Genomic DNA, 14585 nt, shown 5'->3' with positions numbered 1-14585 from the left:
GACTCTGAGATTAGTTTCATTCCATACATATGAAAAACATAACAACAATTTTAGGTTAACAAAGGTTTTTACCATCTTAAGTATATAGCCAGAGTCCGTCTGTTATTTATTCGTTTATTTTTCCTATTTCTTACCACATCGTACTGTCTCAGTCTGTTAGTTCTCCAGTGTTTCCTCGTGGGGGGCTGCCATGCGTGGGGCTGTTCCTGTCTGTCCGTGGGGGTGCCGTCCTTTGGGTCCCTTCAGCCTGGGTGCTTGGATGCTCTGTCTCAGCTCCGTGTGCATAACCACATTTTTATCCAAATAGTAACTGGATTCATGTAATCCACATGGCAAGAACAGGTAACACAAACTGACCAAACACTTTTGTGAGACAAGACCGATGAAAGAAATGTCTAAGAGGGAGGAGAGCTGGAGAGTCAATTGTAGGCCAAAATCTTTGTAGTGAACTCAGTGTGTGTTTGTAGGCTGTTTGTCTCATAGACAAGGAAGAAAATGCATAGACCCACAGGACAAAAGCAAAGGAGCCATGGACCACGTTGGACAAAGCTTCACCAGAGGAAGTCATCCAAGCCATCAAATTAGACAAACAAGTTTTCATTCACCAAGACCAAATGATCAGCATCATGGACCACAAAACATGTGACCAAGTGGATTCAGCCTGTTTTCATCTTGCACAGAAGTTCCCTGATGTAGATGGGTTTCAGTCCTGCCTTTGCTATCAGGCTCTTCACCAGGGAGGTGTGGTTGGGACACCAGAGAAGTCCTTTGTGTGAGGTATCTGGGGACATGTAGAACAAGGATCAGGTGGAGTCTGCAGAAAACAGTTTGATATGTTGTTTTTTGATCAGTTTTTTATTCGCTCACACGCTTTACCGTACCACGCCATGTAGACGGGCACTAGATTTTCAAGTGTAGATAGCACGACCGTGCCTCTCTGAAGTGCAGATGGTGTGACTGCAGTCGCTTTCTCCCAATGATAGAACGGTTTCATTGCCTTTTCTTCACCATTTGCCTGTACCTACCTGGTTTACTGCTGTGTGTAAATGCCACAATGTGAGTCTAATGATGTTAAGCTGTCAAGTTGGATGTTACCTTTGTGTTAACGTACATTGTTTAGTTGTGCATTAGCTAATACTATCTCAACCTTGCCACTATGAATCAGTTCAATTCCTGGAGACGCCTTCTCTCCTTTTACGATGTCCTTTCTGATCCCATTACTCCGACTGAGTAAAATCCAGGCTGGTTACGGCGATACCCGTCCAATACCAATACTTTGTGCAAATACCTAAAGAAAAACCCCTCATGTGTCTGGTGTATCTAAAAAAGTGGTGTATTTCAAATCATAGCTTCATAAACAACACGAGACATCAGAGTAATTTATGTATTTATTTTAACTCTGAAGTGTATTGAGGTAGTGGCCTCATTTACTATATAGTCGAGCTTATACAACAACAGAAGAACCAATCAGAGCACACAATCCTCTAAGTTTGACTGTTTAAACACAGGGCACCACCACTGGAGTGGTTGGCTCAACTTGTCCAGCTCTTGGTCGTACTGAGCAACTACATAAACATTGAACATGACAGGACAAGAGGAGCAGATTACAAAACCAATGGAAGGAGGCATGTTCTGCATTGCTCCTGGATGTTCACATGAGTTTTCTAAAGTTAAAGACTGGGAGAAACCTGTTCATTTCCATCATCTGCCACTGACACCACCACTTGTTCTCTGATGTCTCTGATGTCACAGGGCGATTTACACTTTTGACAGCTTTTCTTACTTTGTGAATTATAGTGTGTGCTTGGTGGTACCAAGTGGGGGAAGGGAGGGGCCACAGTTAGTCAATATGGCTGCTGCCATAGGAGGAAAAGTCTTTGTGGTGACTGTTGGGTCAGGCTGGTGGAGTGAGGCAGGTGCACAGCTCATTTCATGTTGGCGCACAGGGGACATGAATCCAGGAATATGGGTCGGCTGAAGTCGTTTCATGTTGTGTTTTGAACTGTTAAATGTGGGTGAGAATTCCTGTTTGGTGTGTTTTAGACCTGTGTCCCTGTTAGTCTGAAAGCGCTGCTAGTCGTCAGGACATAATCAACATAGCAGGTATTTTAAATGTTTACGGATGGTGTGTGTTTTAACTGCTGTGATGAATTTATTTTAAGATTAATATTTGTTTCCATCAGAGCATCGGGGCCACTGAGGTTGATTTTCCTTTGCTTTATTGTGTTATGTTTTCCTTTGTCTAGTCCGCCCTGGTAAGTGAGCTGGCAGTGGGCAAAAAGATGTGGGGTACTGCCCTTTGGGTGGACTAGCTTTCTTTTTTTATTGGCTCACTTCCCTCAGGTCAGGTCCCAGTCAGTCTTTCAGTGCAGCTTAAGGAGTGACTTGGTTTGTCGTTTGCAGTGAAATGTGTGCATGTGTGCAGACTGGGTGTTGATTCATGGAGTGTGGAAGACTCCGTGAATGTAGTGTGCACCACTGTGACATTGTGTACTGAACCCCTGCTTTGTTAGTGACACATGGGAAGTTAATAGTGGGTCTGTGATTTGTTGAATTGTATTTGGTAATAAAGTTTTTTTTGGTTTGTCATTCTTTATGCTCTCCTAACCTGTAGTGGGTGTAAGAAATGGATAATACAAAATATATGTTTGATTGATCCCAACGACCTGTCAGGATTTAAATAAGCTCCACATCTGTCCAAAGTGTGGACAGATGTTAGGGAGCACAGTGGAGACGTCTCTGACCCGTTCACCCGTCTAGACGGATGAAATCATTAAGTCAGACATTCAGGTGTTTATCTGCAGGTGGAGCTGATTTAAATATTGACAGGTCGACTGTAATTTCTTCCCCAGGATCAATAGTATCAAAGTATATTTTTTATCATCCATTATAATTTACAAAGTACCTAAAACTGTCAAAATGTGTAAACTGCTCTGTGACATGAAGTGGAGTTTGGCAGAAAGCAGCAGAGATCATCTCCACATGAAACACAGACGTAGGGGAATCACAGGACGTCCCAGGTAAAACTAGGCCCGTGCAAATACATTTTGCATCTTGTGCGCCCCCTAGAGGCAGGATAGTCTCTCATGGGCACAATGTACTTTTATTATTATCATATTTATTTATTTATTCCCCCCTTCTCACTGGGAGATATCAGTGCTAACCCTTATGTGTATAGTGTTGAATGAATTACTAATGGAGTTACATTATATCACTTGTTTATTATTTAAATGTCTTTATTTAAATCCTCACTGAACTGCTACAAAAACCCACACCACCATGTCGCCTCAAAAAGATCTATTACAACATGATAATATATTATCAAATACACAAACAGAGAAGGACAGTTCATGTGTCTGTGTAAAGTTATTTGTGGAGTCTGAAATGAAAGTTTAACTTGACACAGTCTACTCTCTGCCTTTGTACTATGAAGCACATTTTGGCTTTGTTGGTGCTTATGGCACAGTTTTTTGGTAACAAAGTCTATCTCTACACAAAATTTGAAATTCAAAAAAATAAAAATAACCTTATAACCTCAGTATACAAAAACGTCCATGTCCAAATCTTTCAAAACTTGACTAATCTTTTTTTTCTGCATCAATCTCTTAAACCACTTCAGCACTTTACAAAACTACCAAAAGTTCTGTCATTTTGAGCAATTTTAACCCTTTAAATGCTGGTCTGATGACTTGAAGTCACTGTTGTGTTTGAAAATGTGCCTATGTTATTGAGCTTAGCAGGCTTTCATGAGGTGTGTGTGTGTGTGTCTGTGCATGAAAAGCCATATATGCACTGATTTTGAAAGAAAAGAAAAACATGCCCCTTCTCTTACCCAGCAGTTAGTGAGTTCATGCACCTGCCTGGAGTCATGTCATAAACCGTTTGGAGCTTGGTTCCTTTGACAACCAAGGAGCCAGATGAAGCTCTGTGAGAAGAGTCAGAATGAAAACATGTGGCCTGTAACTCCCAGAGAGAAGCAGGAAAGTGAAACATCCTCAGAAGGAGAGTCTGATGTGGACTTTATGCTTCCTCTTCTTCCTCTGATGACCAAAATAAAGTGAGAAATAAACTGGATTTCAGATTGTCTCATTATTAAATGATCATTTTATGTAACATGAATCAGATTTTAAATAAAAACTATTAATCTGTCACCTCAGGAGATTCAAGGTCTTTCTTTGCTAGTTTCCATGTTGCAGTGTTGAGTGTTGACTCCGTGTGTTTGAGTGTTAATGGCTGTCTGTCTCCGTCTCTGTCTTCCAGAAGGTAAAGTGTTTAGATTTCACTTAAAGACCAGTCATCTGTTAGAACACAGTTCCAGCCTCACTGCTCAGATATTAGTAGAATTAAACAGCATCTTCATGACGCTGACATTTCACACAGAAAAAGATGAATTCAAAGAAATAAAACCAAAGACAACGTACAGCTTTTCATTTCTTTTCTATATTTTTTGGTTTGTCATTACATACATTGGGTAAATGGTTCATCTTCTAAACTTGTGTCTATGTATTCAATGGTAGATAAGATGTAGATGAACAAACTGAAGTAAATGAACATTAGAGGCCACTCCATGGTTTAACAGGTTCAACAACAGACAAATCAACTATCCATTTAAAGCAAGCCCAGGAACTGACCATAACATACATGTCATTTTATAGAATATAATATCAGCAAAAGATTCAACATAACATAGTCTCCCTGTTTTCTCTTGAAAGCAAATGAGCTCAGTGTTGTGAGAGAAGTCTACACGTTAGAAAGGAGAGAAAGTGAGAAAGAAGGAGAAACTTCACACTTGAGATACAAATGGTGCTGGTTATTTGACACCTGGAGTCTTTCAGGTGTTTCTGCACCAGTTTCCATGATAATTGTGTTAACATCATCACATCACATTATCCACTTATTCCACTTTAAACATCCACAGTAAAGCTGCACTACTTTACAACTGACTATAGTGGAGCTTCTTCCTCTCACAATCTGAAGACAGCTTTTACACAGTCAGGTTGGGATTCCTACATTTCCCACTTCACCATTCAAGACAGATGGAAAGAATATGTTTAATACACAACCAACATTCAGAGTATATGAATAAAAAGACAGTTATCAGTGAGTCTAAGACTTAGAACAGATGAAATTAAACGTCTCGTTATCTTGTTTTGTGACCCACTGATGTTCTCCTCCTGTTTCCATGGCTCCAGACATGTCACAGTCATCATTCTTTCCATCTGAGGCCCAGTTCTTATAGCTGACTACCTCATCACTGACCCAGAACCAAAAATCCAGAGTGCAGGTGTAGCGCAGTCCCAGCCAGACAAAAGGAGTTGAGGCGTTCTTGGCTCTCTCTTGAATCCATCTCTGTTCATCAAGGTTAGTGATGGAGACCAGGTCATTGTAGTTGTCTCTGCAGTAATACAAGGCTTCCTCCCAGGTCTTACTTTCTTTGATCAGGATCACTTTATCTGTCATTGAAAGACATGGTCAGATTGATTAAAGACTTTTAAAAGCATAAAACAAAGCCTCTTTTTATTTGGTGACTTATCTTCAAATTCTGATATTTTGATGCGTGTCCATGCAACTGGGAAATAAAATTACAGACTGAATCCAAATATGTTTTTGGGACGTTGTTGTAGAGTAGATTTAATTATGTCTGAAATAATTGTACATTAACTCAAACATAAATAGATGAGTATTGTGGAATAATGGATTCTGGTAGATCTTCAGACAGTTTCCAGTTCTGGAGCTAAATGTGGAGATGTTACTTTATCTTCATGGATCTTTAAAAACTCACCATCATAACAGAAGAAAGGTTTTTGGTCAGTACACTTGGCGTTCTTCCATCTTCCTCCTTCACTCAACATGGTCACTGCACATTTGTCTCCTGGTGACAGAGTCTGATCCCAGTGTCTGAAAGAGGAACTGCTCCCATCCGACCACCTCCAGGTGTCTCTGAACAGGCCGACCCAATAGGGGGTGTTATCACTGAGTTCTTTATCTAGTTCATGTAACTGGTTGAATCCACTGACCAGGTCTGTGTGATGATCTCTGCAGTATTTCTGAGCATCAATCCAGTTCTTATATTCATTTCTCAAATGGATCTTTGTGGATCCACTTTCTGTGGAGTAAACACACAAACATCAATCATAGTCGTCATCAACCAAATTCTTCTTTATTCAGTGTGAAGTTTTGTGGGGATATTTTTTTTCTGTGGAGTAAACAAACATACAGTATACCTGACATGTACAGTATATCTTTTGAGAATGATTTACACAAATGTAGCAAGATTATTATTGTCATCAGCAACATCTATGACATGGATTACACAAACAAATATTAAAGATCACCTGATTTATTTTTCTGTTGGTAGCAGCACAAAGTTGATGTTTTATTTCTTAGACTCTGTTAGTCTGGTTAATAAATGTCTAATTAAGAGATTTGTGGATAAATGTTATCTATGGGGTTTTAAAAGATTAAATGCTGAATTTATATCCACTCACCATCATAGCAGATGAAACGAAGTGGTTCTTTACAAGACAGATCTCTCAACAGTGTAACATCCTTTATAAATCCACAGTTCTCCAGACCAGCTACATCATTTGGTTCACCATCTTTCCATGTTGTTTCATCATCTTTAAACTCCACTCCAGGTAGAGACCAGTGCCATGTCCTGGTGACATCTGCTCTGTTGTTCAGTCCAATCCAGGCTTCAGTTTTTCTCCTTGTAGATTCTTCAAGGAGTTTCTTCATGTCTGTCATGTTAGACACTGTGGCCAGATCAGTGTAATGTTCTCTGCAGTACTCCTGAGCTTCTGTCCAGGTCTTTGTATCTTCAATATAGTGGTACTGGTAGAGTTGACATGTGATGAAGTAACACTGACCTGAGATCAGAGAAAACACAGACGTAGAGCTGATTGTAAGACAAATTCAATCATTTTATTGACTGTGTTTCAGCCCAGTTTATTTCCTCCTTAAGTGAAACTCAAAGACCTGGCAGGGACCAAACAAAGCAACAAAGTAGATGTTTGATGTATCTGTTCACATGTCAAACACAGTGGTGTCAGCTGTTCTACAAATCCTCATCAAGCTGTAATGATTTGTGATTGTGAAGATATATAAAGACATAGAGCAGTATGGTTGATGTTGATCTGATCCACTTACCCATCACAATGAGCAGACTCCAATGCATCTTTGCTCTGTTGGATGAAACTGATATTTGCTTTCAGCAGCTTTTCAGAAGGAGAAAAGTGTTTCAGCTTTAATCTGGAGTCTTGCACATAGACTGTGGATTAATCCTAATCAGCTTCAATCCTGTTGACACAATAACAAAGAGTCTGATGGTGTCACTGTTAAAGCATCGGATCAGGAAGTCTACTTTAAACTCTGCAAGCATCACTTTACATGTCATAGCTCAACAACCAGACACAACTGCAGTAGTTAGATGGTTGTGTTTGACACTTGAGTGTGAACATATGAGAAATATGGGCAGGAGGACACTGGTCAATTCATTGAATACAAAGTACAGCAAGTTTACTTCATTTTAAAAATGGCTGTTGTAGAATAGACTTGTCTCAGTTGGAACAAATACATCCTCACTGTAGGGCTAGGGCCAATCTATTCAAATCATCTAAATGTATTCACATGTGACTTACCTCAGAGTGAATTTAAAGCCAATTAATATGTGTTAAGCTAAAGTAAAATAATGATGAAGTGCACCAAGCCACCTCTCTGTTACATATAATAAGGTGTAAAAGAACTTTATTGATGAAGCACTTCTAAAACTAAGGCTACAAAGTCTCACAACCTACGTACGATAAAAGCAAACAGCAACATCAGCAATAATAAAAGTAAACTATGCGATTTTTAGTTTAGGTTTTTTTCTTGGTAGAAGTTTTTCTTAGGCCGTGTTTCAGAGCCTGTTTTGTTTTCTTTGCTTTGCATGTTGAACCTGTGCTTTCTTAATAAAGACTGTTATCAAGAATCCTCATCCCTGCATCTGCGTCCTGAGTCCTTGCCTGGTCGTGACAGTTTGACCAGTTGCATAGCAACAGCAGCATGGGTCGTGTTGAACGGTGTCTCCTTGTACTTGTACTTGTGAGGGAGGGATGTAAATTCAAATGGAGCGTGTCCACCCGTACAGTCTGAATCCAGGCACAGACGTACTGTGGTCCTATGAACCAGATCTCCAAAGCACTTCTCATAACAAACTCCCTTCAACAACTTCAGACCTGCTTAAAACTACTAAAACCAAAAGTTTTCAGGATTTTAACCCATTAATGCCACTGTGAATACATACGGTTTTATTTTATTTTTATCTTTTTATACAAAAAGACAAAATTCATTGTTTTTCATAAAATAAAGAGTAGGATGATGGGTCATTTTTGGTGGTAATTGGAGTCTTGGATATGTCAAGGATTAGCAAAAAAATTAATTTGATTGCATCATTATTTTTTCAGATTAAAATGTTTGACCCCTCTGGTAAAAAAACAGCACATACACACACACAGGCACACTTGGGGTCCCTGGTAATCACATGGTTCCATTATATCAATGGGAAATTTATTTGTATTAATTACAATTATTTGGGAAATTTTCTTGTATTGACCTACAATGAGAAAATGGTTGAATCTGATCAAATACAGTAAAAATGTCAAATATCACTAGTTTTCTTCTTAATGAAATGCTAACATTACAGAATGCATAGTTTTCTACTGCAGTGGCAGCCAGATTAAAAGATGTAGTTATAATGGAAGTCTATGGAGCATTTTTGACCAGGAAGGTGTCAAGAGGGAGAATCTGACACTACATAAAAATACTAATGGAATCAAATCAAGTTTATTACTAATCTTTGAAATATCCAAGACTCTAATTACCACCAAAGTCCCATCCACCTACTGTTTATTTTATGGGAAATAATTCAGTTTTTGAATTTGATTTTAAAGAGTTAAAATCCTGAAAATTATTGGAATTTTGGTCATTTTGAGCAGGTCTGGAATTGTTTAAGTGATTCATGAAAAAAAATAAATAAATTAAATTAAGTATGAGGATTTTATGATGGTTTCTTTATGTGTGTACATTTTTGTCACAAAGGTGTCCAGAGGGGTCAAAATTCATCACAAGAGTATAAATGACATGTGAGAGTAAAAGACACTGGATTCCAAATATTTGGCTAAAGAGAAGAGTTCCTGCAGAAATGATTGAAACACAGCCAAAATGATCACCAAATGGATTTTTTTTTATATTATTTTTTTTTTATAAATGCACAAAAATGCCCAAAGAAGACATAAGGGTTAAATTTGCAACACTGCATGAGGCATGTGAAGAATCTGTGTAGAGTATTAAGTGTTAATCTACAGTCATTCATCTAAATGGGTCAGAGACATTCACACTGGATTAGTTTTATCACAGGACCTGTGTGTTACCAGAAAATTACAGACATGGACGATTCACACGGGACTCACAGACGACCTCCAACATTCTTACAATTACTAGAGGTCCCAGATAAAACTAGTCCCGTGTAAATAGGCAGTTATCTTCTTCTGTATATGTGCACCTTGTTGCCTCTTATGTCATTGATGTTTGAAAATATGCTCAACTGACTGAAATCAGAGAAACTGTCAGGCGGGAGTCAGTGTTATTATTTTTCATACTGTATGTGTGTTCTGATCATTTGAGCATCATTAAACATGAACATGATAAAAAATGTGATAAACTAATCCAGTGCCAATCAGCATCTCTGTGATGGAGGCTTTTGTTTGATTCGTGTCTTTTTCTGTCTCTTGTCACCTCAGAATCACCATGTTCTGTAAATCAAAGTGTGGACAGATGTTAGGGAGCACAGTGGAGACGTCTCTGACCCATTCACCCGTCTAGACGGATGAAATCATTAAGTCAGACATTCAGGTGTTTATCTGAAATGGGTGGTAGGTGGAGAAAAGCTGCATGGAGGGCTTCGTCTCCCCCCAATTAGGGCCTACATGGATGACATGACGACTGTGACGTCTACTGCTCCATGTACTAGCAGACTGCTGGATATGTTAAACAGCAACTTGCAGTGGGTTAGGATGAAGGTGAAGCAGAGTAAGTCTAGGAGTATCTCAGCTGTTAAAGGAAAGGTAGTAGATAAGAAGTTTGTCATTAATGAGGAGGTGATTCCCACAGTGCTAGAGAAGCCAGTGAAGAGTCTGGGCAGGTGGTATGACGCAAGTCTCAGCGATGCAGCACAGTTTGAGAGATTGAGACAAGAAATGATTCAAGGCATTTCAAGCATAGACCGGTCAGGGCTCCCAGTAAAGCTGAGATTATGGTGCATGCAATTTGGGTTATTGCCCCGACTAATGTGGCCACTGACAGTATATGAGGTCCCTCTGACAAAGGTTGAGAAGCTTGAAAGGATGATTCATTCATCAATTAGGAGATGGCTTGGTGTCCCACGCTGCTTAAGCGGTGCAGCCTTGTATGGCAAAGGCCAGACTAAGGCTAGACTATGCTAAGGCTAGACTGTAGATGACTCTTACTCAGTCAAAAGATCCAGTAGTCAGGCGGACAGCCCCCACGATTAAAACAGAGAGGAAGTGGAATCTGAGATGTGGTTCAGGAAGCACAGGCTGCCCTCAGGCTTAGAGATATCATAGGTCATGTATAGCAAGGACATTGAGGCCTGGGACTGTGTGCAGGGAAACCTCTGTGGAGCAAGGCATCCGCAGTAGAAAAGAGGAAGATGGTAGTGGAGGAAATTCATAGGCAAGAGGAAGCAATGAGATGCACTAAGGCAGTGTTGCAGGCTAAACAAGGACAGTGGGTGAACTGGGAGAGTGTAGAGAAAAGGAAGGTGTTGTGGAGAGAGCTGTGGAGCATGGAGGCTAGTAGGACTAGATTTATGATAGAGGCTATTTATGATGTGCTGCCATCCCCCCAGAACCCAAACCAGTGGTTAGAGGAGGATGCTGCCTGCCCACTTTGTTCTTGTGTATGTACGCTCAGCCACATTCTGACAGGTTGTAGGGTTAGCTTCTCCCAAGGGAGATATACCTGGCGTCACAACCAGGTTCTGAAATGCTTAGCAGCAGCAATTAAGGAAAAACGCATTGAAGCAAATTCCTCATCTGCTAGAAAGGAGAATAAGCATGTTATGTTTGTTTGGGAGGGAGATAAGGCCCACTTGAAAACCCCAGTGATGTGCCGCACACTGCCTACTGTTGTTGGCTAGGCTTGTTAGCTGGTGTTTCATGTGTGTTACTTCTGATCTTGGCAGAGGGGAGGGATGCTGATTGAAGGATAGTCACATGTCCCATCATTTCTTATGTACTACTGGGGGCTAAGCTAATTAGCTGGTGTTTTCTAGTATTTTACTTCAATGGCTAGGCTAATTAGTTAGGGTCTGGTAGGGTTTTATTTCTGATCCTAGCAGAAGGGAGCGGTGTTGGTTGAAAGTGGTTGTCCCACCACCTCTCATTACCTCCTGCTGTGGACTAGAAACTGACTGAAACTCATCCTGAATCTGTACAGTTGAAGGAAGCTGCAGACTCTGTTGATAACTCTCTGTACATTCATTAACTCATGTTACACTGTCAAACTTCCATCATGTTACTATATATGTCTGTTTATAGCTACTGTTGTGTGTGGCACATAACATTCATCCAAAATAAAGTCAGAAAGAAACTGAATACAATGAATAATGATCATTTTATGTAACATGAATGAGATTTGAAATAAAAACTATTAATACTGACCATCATGAAGAATGATGTACCTTAAAATACATACTCCTTTATAAATACATACTCTAGTATTCCAAACACACAGAGAGTTAAACTTACATACAGTTGATTCTTCTCTCCTTGCTTCAGTGTGATGTCCTGTTGAAGACTGGGCTGAAGTAAATGTGTCTTTCTGTCTGATACAGAGGTCTCTTGTAGCCCTCTCAGTGTCTGTATTTGAATATGAAGATAAACACAAACAGGGAAAACATGAGCTAATTTACCTAGAGCAGTGTCAGTCTAAAGTCAGGGTGGTGAATGAGGAAATAACTCAATATCTGAACTATATTTCCTGGTCGATAATAATCTATCTATCTATCTATCTATCTATCTATCTATCTATCTATCTATCTATCTATCTATCTATCTATCTATCTATCTATCTATCTATCTATCTATCTATCTATCTATCTATCTATCTATCTATCTATCTAATTTGTGCGTCTGGATTGAGTGACATTCAGGAGTCAGGGTGAAAAGTCTCGACTCTGTAACAGAGGAGGCTCTGACTGGACCAAACATGATTTAACTGCATCACTATTTTTGTCCGATAGATTTTTTTGTCTTTAACCAGATTGCAGACGTAGCATGTCACTTTTGGGAAGCGGAGTTTGACTGGGAGATTATTCTGTTGCGTTACATTAGTATTGAGACTCTGCAGTCAGGTTCTCTCATGTTACCATTCATCTGTTAGCTCCGTAATTCAGAATATTTTCCACTGGTAAATAGTAAATAGTAAATAGTAAATGGTAAATGGTCTTTCTTTTCTACCTACTGGTACTCAAAGCAGTCAGGGACACATGATGTTATTAATAACGATAATAATAATAAGTAAAAAACTTAATAATAACTCTACATCTACCCATTTGCTCACACACATTCACACACCAGAACAACGCAATGAGAGCAACTGGAGGCTCAGTGTGTTGCTTGAGAACTTCAGCTTGTGGCACATTCTGGGGATCGAACCTCTACCTACTGAGCCACAGTCACCACTGTTATCTCCCACCAGCACCAAATCATCATCACAGTTATGTTCTGTCCCTTCAAGTCATCCTCAATCACCTCTATTAGCTGCATTTAATGCAAAACATCAACCAGTACTGCACATACATCCATAATTAATAATGACAAATTAAATACTTGTTTTTACACTAACGTGTCCTGAATAAGAGGTGTAACTGTAAAAAAAATGGATTTTTACACCTATTTTGACTTTTATTCAAATACAAATACTTTTCCTCCACCTCCTGTTCCTGTGTTACTGTGCTCTGTGTGTTGTGTGTTGTTAGTGTGTAACTCCTCCCTTCTCCCTGCTCAGTGTGGACACACAGATGCCACCGTACACCGTCACCAACCACGTTCAGCTTTACCAGAAAAAAAGATTTAAAAAAACAAAACAAAAAAAAGTTCGATTCCCAACAATGTGAACCAGCTCTGGTCGACTCTTAGAGACGACCTGAAACTTCACTAATGGGAGCAAGAGACCAACGATTCTGAGCAGGAAACTGATTGAAAACAACAACTGAACTGAAATAGGCTGTTCATTCATCAGCTGATCAAAAGTTTAAGGATGGGTTAGGGTGAAAGAATGGAGGAGCTACTCATTACTGAGTCCTTTTTTGACACTTTCATTTCTGTTTTGAGCGGTTTTCAGTTTCTTTTTGAGCTATGATCTTAAACTTTTGATCAGCTGATCAGAGCCACTGAATCTCCTTCATCCTTTACAGAAATGGATCTCTCAAGCCTCCTTCTTGTTAGTGGCTCAAATACATAGGACACTGGTCTAGTTCAAAGAAAAATCACCCTTATTTATATGTATGTATATCAGTGGATCTCTAGTTGGAGGTCTTGATATCTCAGTATCGATCTGCACATCACTAACAGACAGAGAAGATGAAACTCATCCTGAATCTGTACAGTTGAAGGAAGCTGCAGACTCTGTTGATAACTCTCTGTACATTCATTAACTCATGTTACACTGTCAAACTTCCATCATGTTACTATATATGTCTGTTTATAGCTACTGTTGTGTGTGGCACATAACATTCATCCAAAATAAAGTCAGACATAAACTGAATACAATGAATAATGATCATTTTATGTAACATGAATGAGATTTGAAATAAAAAAATATTAATACTGACCATCATGAAGAATGATGTACCTTAAATACACACTCTTTATAAATACATACTCTAGTATTCCAAACACACAGAGAGAGTTAAACTTACATACAGTTGATTCTTCTCTCCTTGCTTCAGTGTGATGTCCTGTTGAAGACTGGGCTGAAGTAAATGTGTCTTTCTGTCTGATACAGAGGTCTCTTGTAGCCCTCTCAGTGTCTGTATTTGAATATGAAGATAAACACAAACAAGGAAAACATGAGCTAATTTACCTAGAGCAGTGTCGGTCTAAGATCAGGCTGGTGAATGAGGAAATAACTCAATATCTGAACTATATTTTCCTGGTGGAAAAGTTAATTTTTTTCAAAAATAATCCTAAATGTGATATTTGTAACAGATTTGTTTTAAACATGTCATTATTTAGGTTAAACTTAATTGTCTTAATTTAGTCACATCATTTGTTTGTTCGGTGTAAATATCACATAGACTTCAACGTAAGGGAGTAGTTAACCAGGGCAGGACAGTCCTGATCCTGAAAGACCCCCAGAAGGGACACATCCCATCCAACAGCCAATAACCTGTCTCTGCATTACATTGAAGACCCTGTCAGACATCACTGCTGCTAAGATGAGTAAGAATGTGGCTCAGAAGGGAACTGGTAGTAACACCAGAGGAACCAAGCACCAGCTACAGGTTGATAGAGCAGACAGAG

The 14585-nt window shown here is 39.3% G+C and overlaps 2 protein-coding genes across 2 annotated transcripts in view; both read right to left on the bottom strand.

The window, feature by feature from the left end:
- LOC125005795 (macrophage mannose receptor 1-like) overlaps window positions 1-14045 on the bottom strand; it is a 20801-nt gene extending 6756 nt beyond the window's left edge. The window contains exons 1-2 of the mRNA XM_047581370.1: window positions 13982-14045; window positions 11808-11918 (exon numbers count right to left, since the gene is read on the bottom strand). The gene's annotated coding sequence lies outside the window, so the exon portion shown is untranslated. The remainder of the gene's footprint in view (window positions 1-11807; window positions 11919-13981) is intronic.
- LOC125013505 (macrophage mannose receptor 1-like) lies at window positions 4863-7202 on the bottom strand. Its single transcript, XM_047594286.1, has 4 exons — window positions 7150-7202; window positions 6489-6869; window positions 5783-6106; window positions 4863-5453 (listed from the first exon to the last, which is right to left on the bottom strand). Exons 1-4 carry the CDS (start codon window positions 7175-7177, stop codon window positions 5107-5109), a joined length of 1080 nt encoding a protein of 359 aa, XP_047450242.1. The 5' UTR covers window positions 7178-7202; the 3' UTR covers window positions 4863-5106.
- Window positions 14046-14585: the final 540 nt, after the last annotated feature.

Source organism: Mugil cephalus, chromosome 1 (genome assembly GCF_022458985.1).
Source record: "Mugil cephalus isolate CIBA_MC_2020 chromosome 1, CIBA_Mcephalus_1.1, whole genome shotgun sequence".
NCBI lineage: Eukaryota > Metazoa > Chordata > Actinopteri > Mugiliformes > Mugilidae > Mugil > Mugil cephalus.
This window is presented reverse-complemented; position numbering and strand designations above follow the sequence as displayed.